Below are 20,157 nucleotides of genomic sequence, written 5' to 3' on the forward strand. Positions count from 1 at the left end.
ACAGCTACCAGGGCAAAGGAGTTCACGACAGAGAAAGTGAAAGAATCTGGGAGGACTGAAAGATGGAAAAAACAGAGCAGGACCTGCCCTGTGCCACAGCACAGGGTTGGAGGAGATGGAGGTGCAGCCACCGGCCAGGCTGCTTCTAGGCAAAGGAGTGGAGGGAACATGACAGTGACTTTCACCCTGCACTATCTGGTGGTCTTCAAAACATTTTCTCCTACGATGACAAGCTGAGAGAGCTGGGGCTGTTCAGCCTAAAGAAGAGGAGGCTCCGGGGTCACCTCATTGTGGCTTTTCAGTACTTACAGGGGGCTTATAAAAAAGTTGGAGAGCAACTTTTTGCTCAATCACACACTGACAGGACGAGGGGGAATGGTTTTAAACTAAAAGAGGGGAGATTTAGATTAGAGGTTAGGAGGAACTTCTTCACTCAGAGGGTGGTGAGGCACTGGAACAGGTTGCCCAGAGAGGTTGTGGATGCCCCATCCCTGAGGTGTTCAAGGCCAGGTTGGATAAGGTCCTGGGCAGCCTGATGTAGTGGGAGACATCCCTGCCCATGGCAGAAGGGTTGGAGTTAGATGATCTTTAAGGTCCCTTCCAACCTGAGCCATTGTATGATTTTATGATTTCCAGTAAAGGTGCAGCGACTTACATGATGAATTTAATTCCACAATTGGCTTTTCTTATCCATTCTCTGAGGCCTGTTCTGGACCTTTCAGACCTCGCTAGCCACAGAATGGCTACCACTGGGTAAAAGCAGGTCAGGAAGGGAAACGGGACGAACTTCAGAGTCCAGCTCTCTTCACGCTATCTCTGTGTGTGTCACAGAAGCTGCACGCCCCGTGACGAGCACTCAGGCTAACAGCGGCTGCGGGTTTCACTTTCATAGATTCATTTCCAGTAGGTTTCACTTCCCAGGTTGGAAATTAGGAGAAATTTCTCCTCAGAAAAGGTGGTCAGGCGTTGGAACCAGGGAGGTGGTGGAGTCACCGTCCCTGGGGGTGTTCAAGGAAAGTTGGACGTGGTGCGTAGGGACACGGTTTAGTGGGTGACATTGGTGGTAGGGGGATGGTGGGAAAAGGTGATTTTGGAGTTTTTCTCCAACATTAATGCTTTTGTTCCGTGACTCAGCCCGGACCTCTCTCAGCCTTTGAGCACCCGGGGGGAACCTACGGGCACCCCGCACTTAAACCCGGCGCTGTCGGCCGCCCTCCTTCGGCTGCCAGCCAGCCGGGACGCTCCCTCACAGCACCCCACGGCTGCCAGGGATCCCCGGGGACCCCCTTGAAGCCCCCCGGGACCCCTCTTTGTGGTTCTCCCCACACCCCCACGGCGCCAGGGGTCGCTGTGAGGAGCTCGGCGCCCCGCGGCCGGCCCCAGAAGTGACGGCGTTGTTTTGCTTCGGCACCTCCGGCGGAGGAGGAGGAGGAGAAGGAGGAGGAGGAGGAAGGCCGCCATGGACATCCTGAAGCGGGAGATCAGTCGCAAGCGGCAGCAGCTGGAGGACAAGGAGCTGGTGGGGGTGAGGCTGGGGGGCCTTGGGGACACCGGGGTGGGGGGCGTTGGGGACAGCGGGCCTGGAGTCAGGGCCCCGCCGTGTTCCTCTGCCTGGGTTGTTTTGGGGCTGGGGGGTGGCGTGGGCTGGGGGTTAGGAGAAGTTTCTTCGCCCAGAGGTGGTCGGGCACGGCCCTGAGCCTGCTGGAGTTCAAGGAGTTGCTTGGACAACGCTTACAGACACACGGCCTGGTTTTTGGGTGGTCATCTGCAGGAGCCAGGAGTTGGACACGGTGATCCTTGCGGGTCCCTTCCAGCTCAGGGTGTTCTGTGACTGTGCTGGCTTTCAGCTAAGGGTGTGTGACTGACTGCCTTCCCAGGTGGGGCTGTAGAGGGGTGTGTGTGTGCGTCGAGGGAAGCAGGGTGCTTTTGGGAACGCCTGAGTGGGGATTTGGGTGTTAGGGGATGAGGTAAAGAGCAGTGCTTGGGGGCTGTTGTGGGTGAGGCAAAGTACAGAGAAAGAAGGAATAGTTTATGTTAGAGCCAGAGAAATAATTCAGTGTGATGTTTTGGGATTTAAGCCATCCTTCGGTCTGCAGCAGAAGTGTAGTCGTTAAACACACATTAGGAGAGAATTCTTCCCTCTGAGGACGGTGAGGCCCTGGCCCAGGCTGCCCAGAGGAGCTGTGGCTGCCCCATCCCTGGCAGTGCCCAAGGCCAGGCTGGATGGGGCTTTGGGCAGCCTGGGCTGGGGGGAGGTGTCCCTGCCCATGGCCGGGGGTGGCACTGGGGCGGCTTTGAGGGCCCTTCAGACCCAAACCGTTCTGGGATTCTGTGACATTGGGAGGCCTTCTGCTGGTCTCAGTTCATGTTTGTCAGTTTGACAGAAGTGGTTGGAGGCTTGGCTTCTTATCACAGCATGGCTCCTGGGGCTGGACACTACAAAGGTGTTAGAAGAGGCACTGATGGTCGCAGCTCATACAGTTAGTAAGGTTGGGAAAGATCTCCAAGCTCACCTGGTCCAACCGCCCCCCTACCACCACTATCACCCACTAAACCATCTCCCTAAAACTGCCGTTGCCAGCCACAGTGTCTGGATGGTCTTATCGGACACGTTTCTTCACAGGTGCACCAAACTAGCTTACAGAATGCATTGTACAAAGATGAGTACTCCCATTCAGTTTATTTAGTGTGAAGTCACATTTTTAATGTGCTTTTTAAACATCTTTCCTGTACTATACAGTCTGAGCTTTGCTGTGCATGTCTGAAGTGGAGCTTTACACTAACTGGGACCGTGGTCTTGTGTGACAAAGGTTTTTTTTTTAAGTACTGGTGACCTCGTCGGACTTTCAGGCCTGCTTATAACTGTGCTGTGAAGTCACCCTGTATTGCCGATTTTCGGAGGTGCTCCCAATTTGTTCTTTTTACTGGCACTGTAGCCATCACTGTGAAAGGAGGTAGCTGAATTCACCACATCAAGTAAGGAAGTTCGGGCTGGTTTTCCACAGGTTTCTGAAACTGTAAAATGTTAACAGCTTTCCTCTCTTTTAGGGAAGTAAGAAATATTTCAAACGCAGTGAGTTAGCTAAAAAAGAAGAGGAAGCCTATTTCCAGAGATGCGGCTACAAGGTATTGTAATTATTCTTTCAGGAATTTGTGTGTTTTGCTTTGAAGTCTACATTTTATTATCAACAGTATAAATGTTGTTAATGATAATTGTTGTTCTTTGTTCAATCTGTTAATGTTATACATTAGCCTGTAAATGAGAAGCCACCTGGAGAGGTATGAGTTTCCAAAACCATTTTCAATGCAGGAAAAGATATGCATGACGTACAGCTACTTAAGTTTGTGTTATGGTTTGGCTTTTCCTTTTCTTTCTTTATTTTTTTTGTGGAAAGCATGAAGTGGCTTGGGATCAAAGCTTGTCTCCTTTCTTTTCAAACTGTGCTTTTAGGCATGAACACTGGATCTGATATAGCCACCTCCCCTTGTCGAAAAGAATGGATCCTCTGTCCATTCAGCTAACTTTCAAAATCTTGTCAAAACGTCCAAAAGAAATCAGTATAGCGTGGGTGCGTATTAAAAAGATCTGCCAACCCTTCCCGCTGTACGGATTCGTTCCTTTGGCCATCAGCCATCCAGCACTGAAAGAGCGCGACGCCGCATTTGTTTTCTGGCTGGCAAAATAAGAGCAAACAATTGGTAACGTAGGGTGCACTTGGAAACAAATGAGTGATCTGGAAGGCTTTGCCTGCCTTGTAACGGTGTCAGGGAAATAGTTCTCCTGCGATGGAAAGAATGCAGTTTTATTTTCTGTGCGTGTGCGTCTGCCTGCCTGCCTGATTATTCTATGTGGATGTGAGGGGGTCTGCATTCTCCTTAGAAAGACAGAGGCTCGCCGTCTTGTTTACTGTTCCTGGGCACAGACAGGAACTTTGTTTTCAATTGAACGTGCCGCAGTCGGTGACTTATTCTGAAACCTTGATCCGTTTGTAGACTTATTTGAACGCCCGCGCCAAAACGACTTTTGGAACGTGCAGCATATAGTCGTGGGGAAGTGGTCTGGGAATGCAGTCGCTCTTCGGAGTGGAAGTGATGAGGTGGTGCTTTTTGAGCATTAGCCTGAATTCTTCAGAACCGTGCACAACAGTTAAAAGGGGATCTCTGTGCTGCTACGAGATGGGTTTTGACTTGAAACGTAACCCTCAAAATGGTTTTAAAATAAGTTGCTTTGTTTAGTACCTCTTTTGAGCCTCCCAGATTTCTGCATTTGATCTTTACTGCATTAATAAGATGTAGAATATAGACTGATTTCTTTTCCAATCGAGGTGCTTTTCTGCTTTGCTGAGATTTAATAAGTTAAAATCATCTGATTTGCTTGAAAAAGAAAGCGCTGAAACCAAAATAACTGTGGTAAAAATATCACTTGTAACTTGAAGTCCATCTGACAGAACGGACCACATCTTTTTCCCCAATGCTGCTGTCTCTTTATGATTTCGAGAATGTTTGTAAGTTAAAGTTTGTACCTATCCTTCTGCCATGGGAGTGTATTTCTTTATACAGTTACACGGCTCCGTATTTTCTGTCCCCTGTCCACTCCCCCTCTCCTGCACTGATGGAAGTTTATTTTTCCCCTCCCTTTCTGTGTGAAGCATTGGTTTGGTTGTCCTTCCCTTGCTCGCTCCGAACACCTGTGATTGTAGGATTGATTTCTGTGGCGGGTAGCATAGCACTGAATGGAGATTCGGGGCTGAATCTTGGATCTGGAGCCATCGGGGTGGATCCCTGTACGGCCACAGAGCTGCACTGGGAGAATATAAAAGCTACTTTAAAATAATCTGTCTAGTACGGTCATCAAACTGCTCAGCCTGAGTACACGCACTGGAAATGACAACGTGCTGTCCGGGCACGGAGAATGGTGTAGGATTAAGTAGGATTATTCCCTTTTAGCAAGGACAGAAAAGAAATAAATTCTAATAAGTCTCGGAGAAAACAAGTTGTGAATGAGCACTGGAAGTGTTTCCTATTATAGGAATATTACCGACAGCAATCTGCTCGTGCCATCAGCAGTGTCAGACTTGGGCTTACAGAGGGGACTGTAGTTACGTGACTGCTGTCTCAGAGTTACTTTGATCAAAGGGGGATTTTTTTTTGGCATTATTAAAATATTGAGTAACGAAGAAGGAAAGCTCTGTTTGATTCGGGGACCTTCTTTTAGATTAAAAGAAGTCGTTAATGAGATGCTATCTTTATGAGGAGGTGTAGGTATCTTTTTTTTTAAACCCGCAAGAAGCTATGCTCATTTGGCAAGCTTGGTAGGAAGATTTCCTTAAACAAGCACCTCTCGAAACCCAGCTGAACCCCGGGATCACTGCTAGCAGTACTCAGCCCACCGAAGTTACAGGTACCAAACGTTTCAGGCTGACTGGACGTAGCAGCCCCGTTCTCTCTCTGCTCTTGGTTTTTCATTTCTGCCTGTGCGCCCAGGCTTGCGTTCGTGCTACTGCCTGGTGAGCTGGCTGAGGTTAAGTGGGCTGCCAGGAGTACCTTCCTTTTTGTTTGCCAGATTATTTTCTCTTTGAATCGTTCCTCCCATCATGTGGGGCGTCGCACAGCAGTGCGAATGCCTTCGCGTGGGTAAGGAGGATAAGGCAGGGGCAGGAACCAACAGGCAGAGGGTGGGTTTGCTGTTTTTGGCACCCGTGCTGACACGTGATTGACAGACTTAAGCAGTTGTCCTTTCCAGTTGCAGGTTGCTTCCTGCAACCTGCAGAAGGCTTTGTTAAGTACAGATGCTTTTAAAAGCTTTTATTGTTCTGTCAAATTCAATTATAGTCAATAAAAACTATGAAACTAGAAGCTCGTAGTGGTATTACAATCTGTGTTGCGGAGTTCCTGTACCTTTACATCGTTAGCCGTATGTAGGTTTATTTCCATCTGCTTATTAGTAACTGTCTGTTAAATGTAGGTGCAGCAACAGGAAGAGGAGGAGAAGCCACTGACCTCGACAAATCCAGTGCTGGAACTTGAACTGGCAGAAGAAAAATTACCAATGACTCTTTCCAGACAGGAGGTAAAATCAAGAATCAAAAGCAAACGACTTCAGTTTGCGGCAGATGCACCTGAAATTTCTTGTTGGGGCTGTCTTTTCTAGTGAGCTGTACTTTTTAAAGGCAGTTTGTATTAAATAATGAGACTCCATTTGTACAGTCAGCAATTAGTGGTCATCGGGGATCTGCTGTCCGCTTGAAGGACATGGGAGGTACAGGTGGATCCTTTTTGTCGTGGACTTGCACAGATGCGCTGTAACGTGTTCTAGGTTTTTCAGATCATCTCTAAAATGGTGTCCTGATGCTTGGGTAATACTGGTGATGGCATGCTAACTTTTTCAAAGTATTGAAAAGCTTCTCTTTGTAGCTCATAGTTTCTAAATCTTCTTTGTGATCAAATTGTAGGGAATTTATCTTGATTTCTAGAAGAAATCCTGAAGCTAGAGCAAATGGTGTGTCCTTTTTCCTTTCTAAGGATAAGAATTCCTATGGGAATGTGAATTCATAAAACAGATCTATACCCCAAAGTAGAAGAGAAGCGGGAAGTTTAGAAATAAATACAGAATAAATTATCCGGGAAATACCAGAATTCACACCTGAGATCGTCCAAGATGTCAGTTTTTCCCCTTTATTTCACAAGAACTTTATGTGGGGGCTATTGGTTTCATGTTTCGTTTGAGATTTGGTTTGAGATTTTGGCCTGCTTTGATCGAGGTGTAGGTATCCACCCCCTAGTTCTGATATTTTTGCAAGTTAAATATTTGCTAGGGTAGGCGAGACGCTTGGAGAACTGAGTAAATGAATGTCTCCATGCGTTTGTTTGCAATTGTCCAGCCAGTCTGCTGGTGTAGTTTGGTTACCAGAGTATTTCTTGATGCATCACTAAGCCTATTGCTTGATACACCAAACGAATAATGTGTGTAAAGTCTAAATAGATTTATGAAGCAATGCATGTGTTATGGAGTTGGGAGAATAAAGTTCAGTTCTTGGCTTTGCCCATAACTTTGCAAATCTGCCGAGGGAGGCTTACACCTCAGTTATCATTAAATCACATTACATGATGGGACTTAATATTCGCCAAATGCTTAAGGAAGAGAATTTTCAGATGTGCTGGGACAACGTGCAGCCTTGTTGGAGCGTATTTTATTGCCCCAGACAAGTGAGAGTGAAGGAGACGATCATCAGCTTCCTTTGTGATCTTGAAAATGGTATTTATGCTCTGCCAGAGCGATGATTTTTGTGTATTTGTTTAAGCAAGTCGTAGCAGGAAGAAGTTAGGCTATAGGAAACAGCTTGGGATTTTATGCAAAATTTAGATTGGTAATATTTGGAATGACCTTTTGCTGAAATGCCGTGGGAGTTCTAAATTTAGATTGTAGTGTCTAGAACATTTTTATACTGCTTAAAATATTGCCATTTCCTCTCCAGTCCAGCACGGCTTGTTATTTTAAGCAAAGCAAATAAATCCAGCCTTCAGGATTTTATTTTGCTTCCTTTACGGGTTTGCGTAAGGGAATGCTTTGATTCTTTCCAGGTTATCAGGAGGTTACGAGAGCGAGGTGAGCCGGTGAGGCTGTTTGGAGAAACAGATTATGATGCGTTTCAGCGTCTGAGGAAGATAGAAATTCTTGCACCTGAAGTGAACAAGGTAACTATTATTTACTTGTTAATGGTGGGATAACCAGTGGGGAGTTAAAGTTCTGTGCGCAAGTAAAACTCCTTCTGCTAGCAAGTTCCACCCTAGAAACCTTCTAGGCCTTTTCAGCTGACAAAGGGGCCTCCAGGTGGCAGTAAAACTTTAGAAGCAGCAGAGAAGACGGTCATTTACTGTTCACACTAGCCTGTTTGTTCAGGTAAGAAAGAAAACACTCCTGTGTTTCTGGTATGTTAGTAAATTTGCAAATCCCTCGATTCCAGAGCTATAACTTGTTAAGGAAGCTTCATCTTCTCCTCCTTCCATTTAAAGTATCCTTTGACTTCGGAAATGACTAATATATATCAGAGTTTACTGATTTATTCCTTTTGGCTTAGGAATCGATCAGTTAAGTGAAGAGATGCAATTAGGGTTTGTGTTGCGTTTATTATTGACCAGATTTGCAACCCAGCTGAGAGTGTGAAGCTATGGATTTTCTTCCGTAATTTGGGATAAACGGAATAGTTTGAAAAAATTTTGCTGGGGCTGCCTAGAGAAGGACAACTTTTATCTGTTCAAGTGCTTTAAAAAAGGATAAACAGATCTGAAAGTTCTAAAACATAATTCTGCTGACAAAAGCTTCCCTCCCGCCATTGTTATCTATGATAAAATTCTTGATGGCAGTAGTAGGAGTATTAGGAGCTAGCAAGGTCGTAAGTAGGGTTGTGTTGGAGTAGGGGATTTTAAACCATCTATATAAAACATTCTGCTTAAATCATTGGTAATAAGGGGAAGCTACATAACTGTTTCATGTGACGGCACTCGGGTAGTGCTACTTGCGTTATTTTCAGCTTTTTCAGGGTGACTGTGAAGACTTATAGAGCTGATGGGTGGTTACGCTTTTTGTCCTGTTTGTTTTGGGGTGGTTCAGTGCCTTGCTTGGAGAAAATGTCTTGAAGGAAGTCCCAGAGGTTGATACAGTCCTTCGGGCTCTTCTGGTGAAGATATGATTAAAAAGTCTCGATAATAGGTGTGAACGTTTTATGCCCATGCTTTTTGTTAGGTACTGAAGCAATCCAGAAACCGTTTGTTGAACTCAGTTAATATTCAGACAACAAAATCAAACCCGTATGTCTATTTTTACAGGAGTTGTATGCTCCCTGTGACTGTTCGGAACAGTTTTTAATTTACTTGATGTGTTATTATTATTATTTTTTAATAAACTAATTATTTCTTATCTTTTCCAGGGTCTGAGAAATGACCTGAAGGCTGCCTTGGATAAGATCGACCAGCAGTATCTGAATGAAATCGTAGGCGGCCAAGAAGCAGGAGATGACGACTCGCAGAATGACTTGAAAGTCCATGAAGAGAATACTACTATTGAAGAACTGGAGGTACGTGATGGATAGATTTTTAATTTAGGGATTTTAGATGTATTTATTTTTATACCGTTGTGAGAAAGCATCAAGATTGTTCAAAGTTACCTTGTTTTCAACATGGAATTTAGGCATTCTGAAAAGTCCCTAAATAAGCTCTGTTAGGAAATTAAGGTTGCTAAGCCTTGAATTGCACCCTAGGGCCTACAGTAGACATGTGAAAACTCAAGGGATCGTTGTTTACAACACCTCATCAAAAAAGGGGCAGAGCTTTTTGCAGGGCAAGCTTTCTGCAGGGCAAGTGGTGAAGTTAGGATTCCCCCACAGAGTTTTGGAATTAACGAATTAAATAAAAAAGTACTACCTGGTCACAAATTCTAAAGCCTTTCCAACGGGTATTTGAGAGGGTGATGAGCTCAGAGCAGATGAATTTTCCTTGTACAAGAAAGATGGACTCTGCAAAACAGATGCACAAAAAGAGTGTTTGATACAAAGGCATTCAGGACAAAGAAGTGAAAATTAGAAGCGGGCAGTTAAAGAAAATACGAGTGCAGTGAAGATGTGCCCCAGAAACTTCCGTGCTAATGACTGCTGTGCTGTGAAAGAATACCGAAGTGTTTGTGTACGTGGGTGCAGAATGAGTGCCATGGACCGCGCTCAGCACCTGGTATTTCCGGGTGGCATTTGGAAAAGCACATTAACTTGAGCTAAAGACTTTCACCCTTAATCTTCAAACTCTTTGCAGAAGTTAATCTTCTTAATATCCCTCCAAATACGTGGTTAGAAATAATCTGATTTATAAGCAGAAGCTGAAATGAATACATTGTTATTAGGACATAGCTTCGACCTTTTTCTTAGGGTACCTACCAGGAATTCTGGTGTCAAATACCTTAGTACCAGAAGGGGTACCAGTTGTAACAGGACTGCTTTTCGCAGTCTCTTAGTTCTCAAAATATTCCCTTTTCGAGGTGGCAGTACAGTCTTGGTTTGAGCCATGAAAGCAATCTTTATTTTATTTTCTTTACAAAGTTTGAAAACACCGCAGTCTGAATAGCGTGCTGCTTTAACTGCATTCCCTTGAGCATAGAGGGTTGCACTGAAGGTAGTTCCAAATCTAGGAAATTTTAAAAATGAAACTCACTTTGGAAACGTGAGGGCGATGGAAATAAATTACAAAACCAGATATATCTACTGGAAAATATTTCTAGAAATTAATGTTAGTATGAACATTTCCAAGGTTTTAGCAGGAAGATGGAGTAATGGGACACGATAGTGCAGGTTTCTTTTTGGTTTTGTTTTTTTGGATGTATTCCCTCAATTTCACGGTTACAATTACAGGAAATGGTAGAATGGTAGAAAGTGCCAGTACATCAGAGAAGTGAAATAACTTAAAAAAAAAAAAAAAAAAAGAAAAAAACAGCAAAGAGTTAAGTTAACTGATGGAGTACTGTGTTCAGCTCTGGGGCCCCAGCATAGGAAGGGCATGGACCTGTTAGAGTGGGGCTGGAGGAAAGGCCGTGACGATGGTCAGAGGGCTGGGGCACCTCACCTAAGAAGAAAGGCTGAGAAAGTTGGGGTTATTTAACCTAGAAAAAAAAAAGGTTGTGGGGAGACCTTATGGGGCCTTCCAGTACCTAAAGGGGGCTGCAGGGGTACTCTTTCAGGGAGCATAGCGATAGCATGAGGAGTAACGGTTTGAAGTGAAAAGAGGGTTGATTTAGGTTAGCTATTAGGAAGATCAGATATTACTTGACTTAAATTTTTATTAGATTACTAAGTCCCAGTAAGTTACAGAGCTGTATCATTCCATTTCTTAGCTCGTGTTCAGGTTTACTGGTGGAATATTTTACAGTTCACGCTGCGGTGATTCACGCTCTGCTACGGTGGTGGAAAATATCTAGACAGTGTGGAAATCATTGCCTTTTTGTCTCCTGTCCTAGGCTTTGGGAGAATCCTTAGGACGGGGTGATGATCACTATGACATGGACATCATAACGAAATTCTTGAAGGTAACCCACTGCAATAGATTAATTATTCTGTAGCTGTGGCATACCTTTTGCTATTATGCAGATACATTTATTTGGTGAGGTTCCAGCTGCTTGGAAAGAGAAATTTTCAATGTGCTTAAAAAGTTTTTTGGTTTCTGTTTTTAATGGTTGGCTTTCCACTGCCTTGGTTAGTCACAGCAGTGACTTCTGTGAGACCCGGGAAAGAGCTGCTGGGAGAGCAAAATCTGGTTCTGCTTTCCCAGACAAAATAAATACGGGTTTGATTTCCATATGATAATTGAGGCAGTTGTATGGAATTGCTTCTATGTGCCACATTAAAAACTTGCAAGGAGTCCCCACCTGCCTTCCCCAGGAGCAGTGCAAATTAAAATGAAATGTCACCTGGTGCTGCGTTGTGAAATAAAAGAACCTAGAGGCAAGTCCGCTGGCTTTGCTGAGGAAGCAGGTTCAAGTGGATAGTACGGAACTGTTTCCTGTCAAGAAGCCTGTATTGTCTCTCATCTGAGTCATTTGCTCTCTGTGTAACTAACGTGATTATCAGCAGCCACAGCAAGAGTTGAAGCTTTCATTTGTGTGAATCAGACATGTTGACATTTTAGTAAAGTTTGGGCTGGGCAGGCAGACAAAGAAAGCTCAAAAACGGCTTTCTGGGTGGACAGAAGGTACATTTGGCATGTTTATGTTGTGGTGTGTTGAATTTTCGCTGCGTTTTTTACCATTCCTTAGCCTCCTCACAAGTTGAGAACCCATCCCTCCGTGCCCATCCCACTGAAAGAGGATTTTTGCCTCTTTAATTCATTTTTCTCCCCCAAATACTCACTTTGCTGTGTTGGCTTAAGCCACCGTTCCCATCTGCTTCGGTGAGGCAGTCACTAGATGGCAGCGTGACACAAATTTGCTTGCTCCTTGTGCAGTTTCTTCTCGGTGTCTGGGCTAAGGAGCTGAACGCCAGGGAGGACTACGTGAAGCGGGGAGTCCAGGGGAAGCTGAACAGTGCCACCCAAAAGCAGACGGAGTCCTACCTGAGGCCACTCTTCAGGAAACTTCGGAAAAGGGTGAGTCCTTTGTCAATGTCACCGTCCTCTAAGACCTAATTTAACTGCTGCTTTCAAAGCTCACAGTATTCAGTGCCTTTTCCTAAGGTAATGTTCCTTCAGCTGAAGATGAGAGGATGAGTGAGTTGGTCGGGGTTTCTGTGGCTGGAGCCCATGACCCCCGGTTCTGACCTTTTTATCTTGACCAGCGAATTCTCCTGCCTACCCACTGCTTTTCCGGGTGTTGCTTTACGTGCCACCTGTTCAATCCCAAGGAGCTGGGGTTGTGTCTTGCAATTTGCCGGTAGCTACTAGATGTTACCACTTAACCTCTCGTGCTTCAGATCCATCAGCTAAATAAGGAAGATGTTTTCCTTCATTAAATCCTCAAGCTGGGGTAGGTGCTAAACTTTGTCTAAATGCTGAGTAGGATGATTTTCCTGAGTTGCATATTTGAAAGTAAATCTGTTTTGTTTTTTGTTTTTTTTTTCCTTCTCCTGTAGACACTTCCTGCAGACATCAAAGAATCAATAACAGATATTATTAAATTCATGTTGCAGAGAGAATACGTGAAGGTATGTTTGTACTCCTCCTGCGTGTTTAGGCTGGCTGGTTTTAATAGATTGGATTTGTACTTCAGCATCTCCCATTTTGCATCTTAAAGATACATAGCTGGAAATACACACAGCGTATGTTCAAATGAAATGAAAAACGGCTCTTAAAGGTTAGGCTCTAGATAGCGTTTGATCCACGGTCTGTCAGAAGGTCTTTTGATGGTGAAACTGCAGAGCTTGCAGGCACAAACACAGTTCTTCTCAGGTTATATTAAATTGCAGAGGAATACTGAGCTGGAAATCTGATACAGCAAGGTTAAATGAAGGCATTGAATTCACGGTAATGGGATGTTGATTAATTAATTAGCAATTAATTGAGGCGAATTGAGATATTGAATCTGAGACACTGTCCCTTTCTTTGGCCATACTCACATGAGCTGATCTGGTAAGACTGAGGCAAATTAATGAAAAATTTTCTGGACAAAGTCTGCTTTTAGTGAGGAGGCAGAAGTACTTCGCCACACAGATTTAGAGGGAGCACTGGGCTGTGCTTGTAGCTGCCTTCAGAAGGGGAACTCAGTACTGATAGAGTTTGCTTAAGCATCCAGAGGAAATTTAGCCTCGTTCTGCCTTCGGTTATCTAGTATTTCGTATTAGACTTGTGAGGACTTGGGGTAATTTGTCTAGTAAGCAAGCAAACCTGCTTTTGTTTCTGAAAAAAAATTAAGATGGCCTAAGGCAAGTTTAATCCAAATCATTTAAAAGTAGAACTAGAAGTGTGCGGTGTGTGATAGTGGGGTTTTGGTTTGGGGCATTTTTTGTCCGTTGGCTGTCATCGTTACGCTGAAATTGCTGAAATTGCCTTTCTGATGCCTCCCCAGTGAAGCAGCGAGTGTGCAGGCATGAAGTATATCTCCTGAGCTAATCACCTGTGCTCCTCTGTCTCACAGGTGCTTGGCTGTATGTAAACTTTACAGACTGATTTAGGGGGAGGTTGAGTACATATTTGGAAGTGTTTTTCTCTAATGAGGCTAACGAGCCTTGTGCTTTGAAAGATCCTCACATCCTTTTCTGTTTTGTTTCCTAAGAGACTTGTCTCTCGCCTCTTTCTGCCTCCTGTTGTCGTGTATTTTATTTTGTATTGTTTTTGCTTTGTGCAGCCTGGCAAACGCTGTCAGCCCCAATTTTGTACTGTTTTGTTAGGTGACATGCAGCGAAGATTTAACTTTTGAAATCAACCTGCGATGGCAGGCAAATGGCAGAATGCAAGTTGCCCACTCAACCTTAATTAACCTTGTTGTGACAGTCCCGGAGGAGTCTTTATTTGCACGCTCACATACGGTGTTTCAGTACAAAGCCGTACTGCAGTCAGCAAGGAGGTATTCGACTAAGACTGTGCAGATCTGAACAGTGCCAAACGCGAAGAAAGTGCACCCGCTGGTCATGCTTGCAGCTTCTCACCGTGGGAGATGATAAATGAACTCCTTATCAGTGAGCCTTACAGCTCGTTGCTAATAGAGGAGGAATGTCCCGCTCCAGATGATTCCCGAAGCTGTGTTTGTGTCTGTCCCCCTCGCTTCCTGGTTCTCAGTTGCCATGCTGCTTTTTAGAAGCCCCATGCTCCGTGCCTTTCACCCTTTCTTTTTGTGCCTCTCTCCCTTTCTTTCTGTTTGTCTTCCCTTACGCTTTATTCCCTTTCTTCCCCAGGGCCGGTGCCTGCCTCAGCTTTATGTTAAGAAATGGGGTCTGCTGTCTTGATGGGGAGACTGCGGAGTCATTCCCTGCTGCTGCTCCGTTCATAGACATGGTTACGGATGTGCTCGTTTGACCCAGTTTTTTAGAGAACTGGTTCTCAACCTCTTTGGAAGCTAATCATTCTCCCTGATAGCTGCTGGTTTAGTCTGTAACCAAAACAGAAGAGGTGGTAAAGGTGACTGCAGCAGAAATGGGAACCTGAACAGTCCGAGTTGAAAATAATGCCAGTAAACTTTAGATTTTAGTAAGTTAATATTAGTAACTATCATTCAGTGCCTTCTTTTATCACCTACTGGGTAAAGTCTGTAGTCCTTGTGTATCTCAGAGTTAACATAGATGTGAATCATCTTAGGAAGGTGTCGTGTAAAAATCGGTTAGTATCATGCAATGAAACCTGATTCGGAGAGACTGGAATGTGTGCTGTTTATGGCAATGCACAAACGCTCAAAAAATCACTCAAAAAACCTTCTAATACCCGTTCTGGTTTTGCTAAGTGTGTGTACGCTGTGTTTCTTCAGGCAAACGATGCCTACCTTCAGATGGCTATCGGAAACGCTCCCTGGCCTATCGGGGTAACCATGGTCGGCATCCACGCTCGAACGGGTCGTGAGAAGATTTTCTCCAAGCACGTAGCCCACGTTCTCAACGATGAAACTCAGAGGAAATATATTCAGGTAACAGCAGCTTTGGAAAGCCAACAAATTTGATTTTGGAGTTAGGGGATCCTTGGGAAGTGTTAGGTTCATAGTTATAAGTGATTGGGGTAAAAACGTCCCAGAACAGGCAGTGCAACATCTATTTAACAGGTAATTCACCCTGGACCTGCATCGTCTTCGCTGCTGGCCGAGGAATGAATGTCTGAACGCTTAATGCTTTCATGTCTAATGCTTGTAATCCTATATTAACACCAAAGTAACTGTGACCACATGCTTTATTCTCCTCCGTTCCCTCACTGCTTAACTTAAGGTTTTAGCATCACTGGAGTTGGATACTCCTGTTGTGCTGCCTTTAACCACGAAATACAGCCCTTCTGACTATTCCTGCAACCAGATAATTGCTTTCATTTCACAAACACGTCTCTTTAACAGCATGGGCTCAAAAATTCGGGTTTAATTCCTCCTGTGCATGTTAATACTCATGTCATGAACTTCTGTTGGTTGTGGAATCAATAGCAGTGGTGTCTTTCTTCTCTGGCCTTTCAGTGCAGCGGGTCATCTCTCCTCAACTGGTAGATGTATTTGCCTCGTGCCAGTTACAGTCTGATTGACACAAAGTCCTTCTGGCTTAACCCTGAAGCCTAGGAGCAGCATCATGGAGCTCGGAGCTCCTGGCAGGAGAGGTTTACACAAATACCTTCCTGCTGCAGCATGGGGACTCCCACCGCAACTTCTGCAGATGTCTGCAAGTTGATTGCTTGCAAAATGCAACTTCCGCTTCTATCTCGACTCTCTTTTGAGGCTACAAGTATAACTTTTGATTTGTTTTCAACTCTACTTTTTAACATCATAACCTGGGGAAGTACCATTGTGAAGTCAGAAGGAGCTCCAGACATTCACAGAGCCAGCAAATGAAATTCGATCAGTTCTTTTGTAAGGCGAAAGCTGACGTGTGGGTTACACGTCTTCAGAGACAGGCTCTGCTTAGTTTAATCCTTGCTGGGAGTTATCTAATGGATGAAGTAGCTTGTATAGACTAAATAGCTTTTTGTTTGTCTATGTTAAAAAACGAGATTTGGACCGTGAAAGAAGGTTGTTGTGGACCTCAGCACGGTTCTAATGGATCTTCTCTAATTTTGGTGAATAATTAACTCTGTGTCCATTTACCACTCTTCTAGCAGTCAGATCTCAGCTCTGTGTAGTGTCATTTGATCTCTCTTAGCATACCCTCTGGAAGATACAACCGATGTGAATTCCCCGATTTGGCACTTCTGTTCCTGAAAGTGCATCCGTTGTTGAAGGAAATCTTCACGTTCATCTTCTCGCTTGAGTTTTTATCAATGCTCCTGAAGTGCACAACTTACAGAGCCGATCCAAAGTTGGCTTTCAACGTTTATGTAGTTCTTGTTGGCTTTAAATGCAAGGGCTTGCTTAGCTGGTCTGCTTCAAACTGAGCACGTGGAGTATTCTCTGTGCTCCCAGCAGTGAAATCACGATCAGGTTAGCTTGATGCACAACGAACCTGCAATCGTAGCATCCCAAACGAGTCTGTATGGTGCTGGGACATGCTTTTGCCTTTTCAGTGCAGGCAGGAGTCTGGAAAACATCTTCTGTTTAATCGTTTTCGTTACAGTGAGGAGCTGTCTCACAGATGGGGGATGTAACGACAGGCACGTGACTGCTGTTGTGGAGTTACAGCGTCGTTGCTAAATTACACCGCTACCACAGCAGTTCTCCTTCTTTTTATTAGACGTCTATGTGTGACTTGAAAGAAGAAAAACACAGGAGTTCTGTCAGGTTTTTTGGCAATCGATGCCTTAAAAGCCCTGGAGAGAAAATTCCCCGTTCTGCCTTTCTTCTCGATTACTTCTTAAGTTTCCCTCCACTGCGCAGGCAGGGTGGGTGACAATACGGGGAGGAGTGACACCCCTGCTCGCAAGAAATTTGGCTTCTAAAGGAACCTGGTTCTTCTCCTTAGTCATGCAGCGTGTTTTGGCGTCAGAAGTGGCTCTTTGCTCTTTTAGGATTAGGTTTATTTTCATAATCAGGTATCATTTATTGCAACAATGCTGCTTTCCACCTTGGTGGTGAAGAGGGATTAGAGCATTTCTGTGATTCCTCGCTATGTAAATATTATCATGAGGGTTGAAATTTCCTATTGCTTTGGTTATAGAATCATAGAATCACAAAATCCTCTAATATTGGAAATCCTAGAATCAGCTAAGTAGGAAAAGGCCTTCAGCAGCATCAGGTCCAACCACCAGCCTGACCTACCAAGTCCCACCCCTAAGTCATGTCCCTCAGGGCCACGTCCACACATCTGTTAAACACTTCCAGGGATGGGGACTCCACCGCTTCCCTGGGCAGCCCGTTCCAAGGCTCAGTTGCCCTCTCCGTGAAGCAGTTCTTCCCAACGTCCAGTCTAAACCTATCCTGGTGCACCTTGGGGCTGCTTCCTTGTGTCCTATCACTTGTCTCCTGAGAAAAGAGACCGACGCCTCCTCGCTGCAGCCTCCTTTCAGGTAGCTGTAGGGAGCGGTGAGGTCTCCCCTCAGCCTCCTCTTCTCCAGACTAAACAACCCCAATTCCCTCACTCACTCCTCATAACTCATTTTCTTGTCCCTCCACCAGCTTTGTTGCTCTGCACACGCTCCAGCAACTCCACATCCTGCTTGTAGCGAGGGGCCCAAACCCGAACACGACATTTGAGGTGTGCACAAGGGGACGATCACTTCCCTGGTCCTGTTGACCAGCGCCTCCAGGTCCTTTCCTGCCGGGCAGCTTTCCAGCCTCTCTTCCCCCAGCCTGCACCGCTGCCTGGGGGTGCTGTGCCCCAAGCGCAGCACTTGGCATTTAGCCTCGTTGAGGATATTTGTAATATTTAGCGCTTTGCAGGGAGAAAGGTTAATAAAACCAAAAATGATGGAATACCAAGTGAATAAAAAACAGCATAGCAGCCATTTGTTTTTAATTCTTCACGTTAAGCTGAGAAGTAACTGTAGGCTGTTTGACAACTGCAGTTTTATTACAGAATTGTCCTCGTTTTGTTAATTCCCAGGGGCTGAAGAGGCTCATGACCATTTGCCAGAAGCACTTCCCAACAGACCCGTCGAAGTGTGTGGAGTACAATGCTTTATAAGGCTCTCTGGAGGCCGAGTGTGACTCACGTTTTGATCTCCAAGATCCAGAGAGCGCTGAAGAAACGGAGCAGTTTGTGCTTGAACACCAACAGAAACTTCGTGCGGGCTCTGCAAAAGACCATAAAGCAGCAGATTTCTCTACAGCTTCCTTTTAATACGCCCCACTTCTGTCGATTCCTTTTTAAGTCTGTCCTTTATGCTGAACAGATCCTATACACAGAGGCAGAGGAGCTTTTGAAAGGGGGATGACCGCGACCAGGGGGTGTTGACCATGACCCTTGCTTTTATTTCAGTTTGTTGTTCGGGGAACTGCGTAGACTGAGCTGAACCTCGCTGCTGTATCGTAGAGCTTTAGGTGAGGCTCAGCCCCGCCAGGACTGGATGTTGGAGGTTTTTGGCGGCTTTCCCACTGGAGGCTGATGTGGGTAGATGATTAGAGGGAAGCAGTCGAAGCTGAATCTCGGTTGTTTCTGTAAATACGAAGACTTCGGTGGCTAATCTTTCATGTGGTATTTATCAGGGAAAAAAAAAAAAAGTTTATATATTTCTCAGCTGAAAAATACAGCCACTGTCAGTGGAAAGAGTTTTTGATCTTGAATACATCTGATTTGGCTTTTTTTTTGTAATGGCATTTTTAATATAAACCTTCTGGGCTTGGGGGAAGCAATCTTACGGCTCCTGAGGCTTTCGAATCCCGTTTTTATACATCTGGAGAAAATTTCGGTCCACGGGGCATCGCAGAGAAAACAATTAGGACCTCCCATGACCAGGTACAGCTGACGAGCAGCCGCAGGTCTTTGCCGTCGTGCATCTTGTCTGGGAATGGCCAGGAATCTTACGGATTCTGAGGTCCAAATCTGTGTGAGCAGTGAAGCACTGACAATTTCTAGTGGTGCATGCTGAAAGCCTAATCTGAAATCCTGTGTTTTTTAGAATCACGAGAACAGCAGCACCTCCGCAGCGGTATGGAGGTGTGTGTTCCTTCTCATGAAGAGGCCCTTTTAGGACATGAAGTGAAGCTCCAAACAAACTGCTGAGTTAACTGCTAATAGCTGCCACGGTGGGGCTGGCATTCGGTACCTTGTGGTGTCTCTTCTGGGCTGTCTGGCACTCACCGCGTCCCCTGGCACGGTGGGACACGGTGCTGGGGACCGGTGGAGCGTCTTGGGGAACTTCTGAGGTTCTTCTGGGGGCTCCCCGGGTTCTCGAGGGCCGTTTCAGACGTTTCGGTCTGGCGTGTCTGACCCCAAAGAAAATGTCGAGAGCTTAAACAGTTTAGAAGTAATAAAAATGAGGCTGACAAGATCTAACTGGAGCCTGGGGAGGGGTCTTTGGGGAGCAGACGGGGATTTGCGGGGAGAAGCTGGGCAGATGTCAAGAGCATGGAAGAGTTCCATTAACATCAGCATCTGGGGATTTTTTAGCGGCGTACAGAGGTCCTTCAGAGGCATTATTACAACAGGAAACGTTTACAACACGGCAACTTTATCCCTCTCCCCGCCCAGATGATTTCCTGAGGCGTTTCTAAATCTTTAACCTGACCTCGAGTCCTGAACTCTTTAAATAATTGAGAGACAATATTGTCCCTCATTTAGAAGAACCATAATTTCCTCGGAAAGTGCAGCGAGGGAGTAGCCAGGGGATGGTTTAAGGAGCATCGTAACATTTGCTTTAGTGGGAACTGGATTCCTTAGGGCATCTATAATAGCATTAGACGGACTTTTTTTCCCCCCTCCCACTTTCGAGCTAATTACCGAAGAGCTATTTAATGGTACCCCGAGCGCTGGTTTGAACGGGGATGCGCCTCCTGTAGGGATGGGACTTGGGGTTTGGAACGTTTTGGGCTAATCGGGTTTAAAGAATGCGATTTGAGCAGCGTGTCTCCTCGCTGCCAGTCCCTGAAGTAGAGCCTCCTTCCTCGCACGGAGCCCGTGGCGGAAGAGCTTCATCCCC

The 20,157-nt window shown here is 45.2% G+C and overlaps 1 protein-coding gene across 1 annotated transcript; it reads left to right on the forward strand.

The window, feature by feature from the left end:
* Positions 1–1,372: 1,372 nt before the first annotated feature.
* On the forward strand, positions 1,373–18,802 carry PRPF18 (pre-mRNA processing factor 18). The gene is made up of 10 exons (XM_083819665.1): positions 1,373–1,525; positions 3,049–3,126; positions 5,966–6,070; positions 7,582–7,695; positions 8,928–9,074; positions 10,997–11,065; positions 11,980–12,120; positions 12,603–12,674; positions 14,927–15,082; positions 18,123–18,802. The coding sequence occupies exons 1-10, from the start codon at positions 1,460–1,462 to the stop codon at positions 18,201–18,203; spliced, it is 1,029 nt and encodes a 342-aa protein (XP_083675791.1). The 5' UTR covers positions 1,373–1,459; the 3' UTR covers positions 18,204–18,802.
* Positions 18,803–20,157: the final 1,355 nt, after the last annotated feature.

This window comes from Anser anser, assembly GCF_964211835.1.
Source record: "Anser anser genome assembly, chromosome: 1".
Lineage (NCBI taxonomy): Eukaryota > Metazoa > Chordata > Aves > Anseriformes > Anatidae > Anser > Anser anser.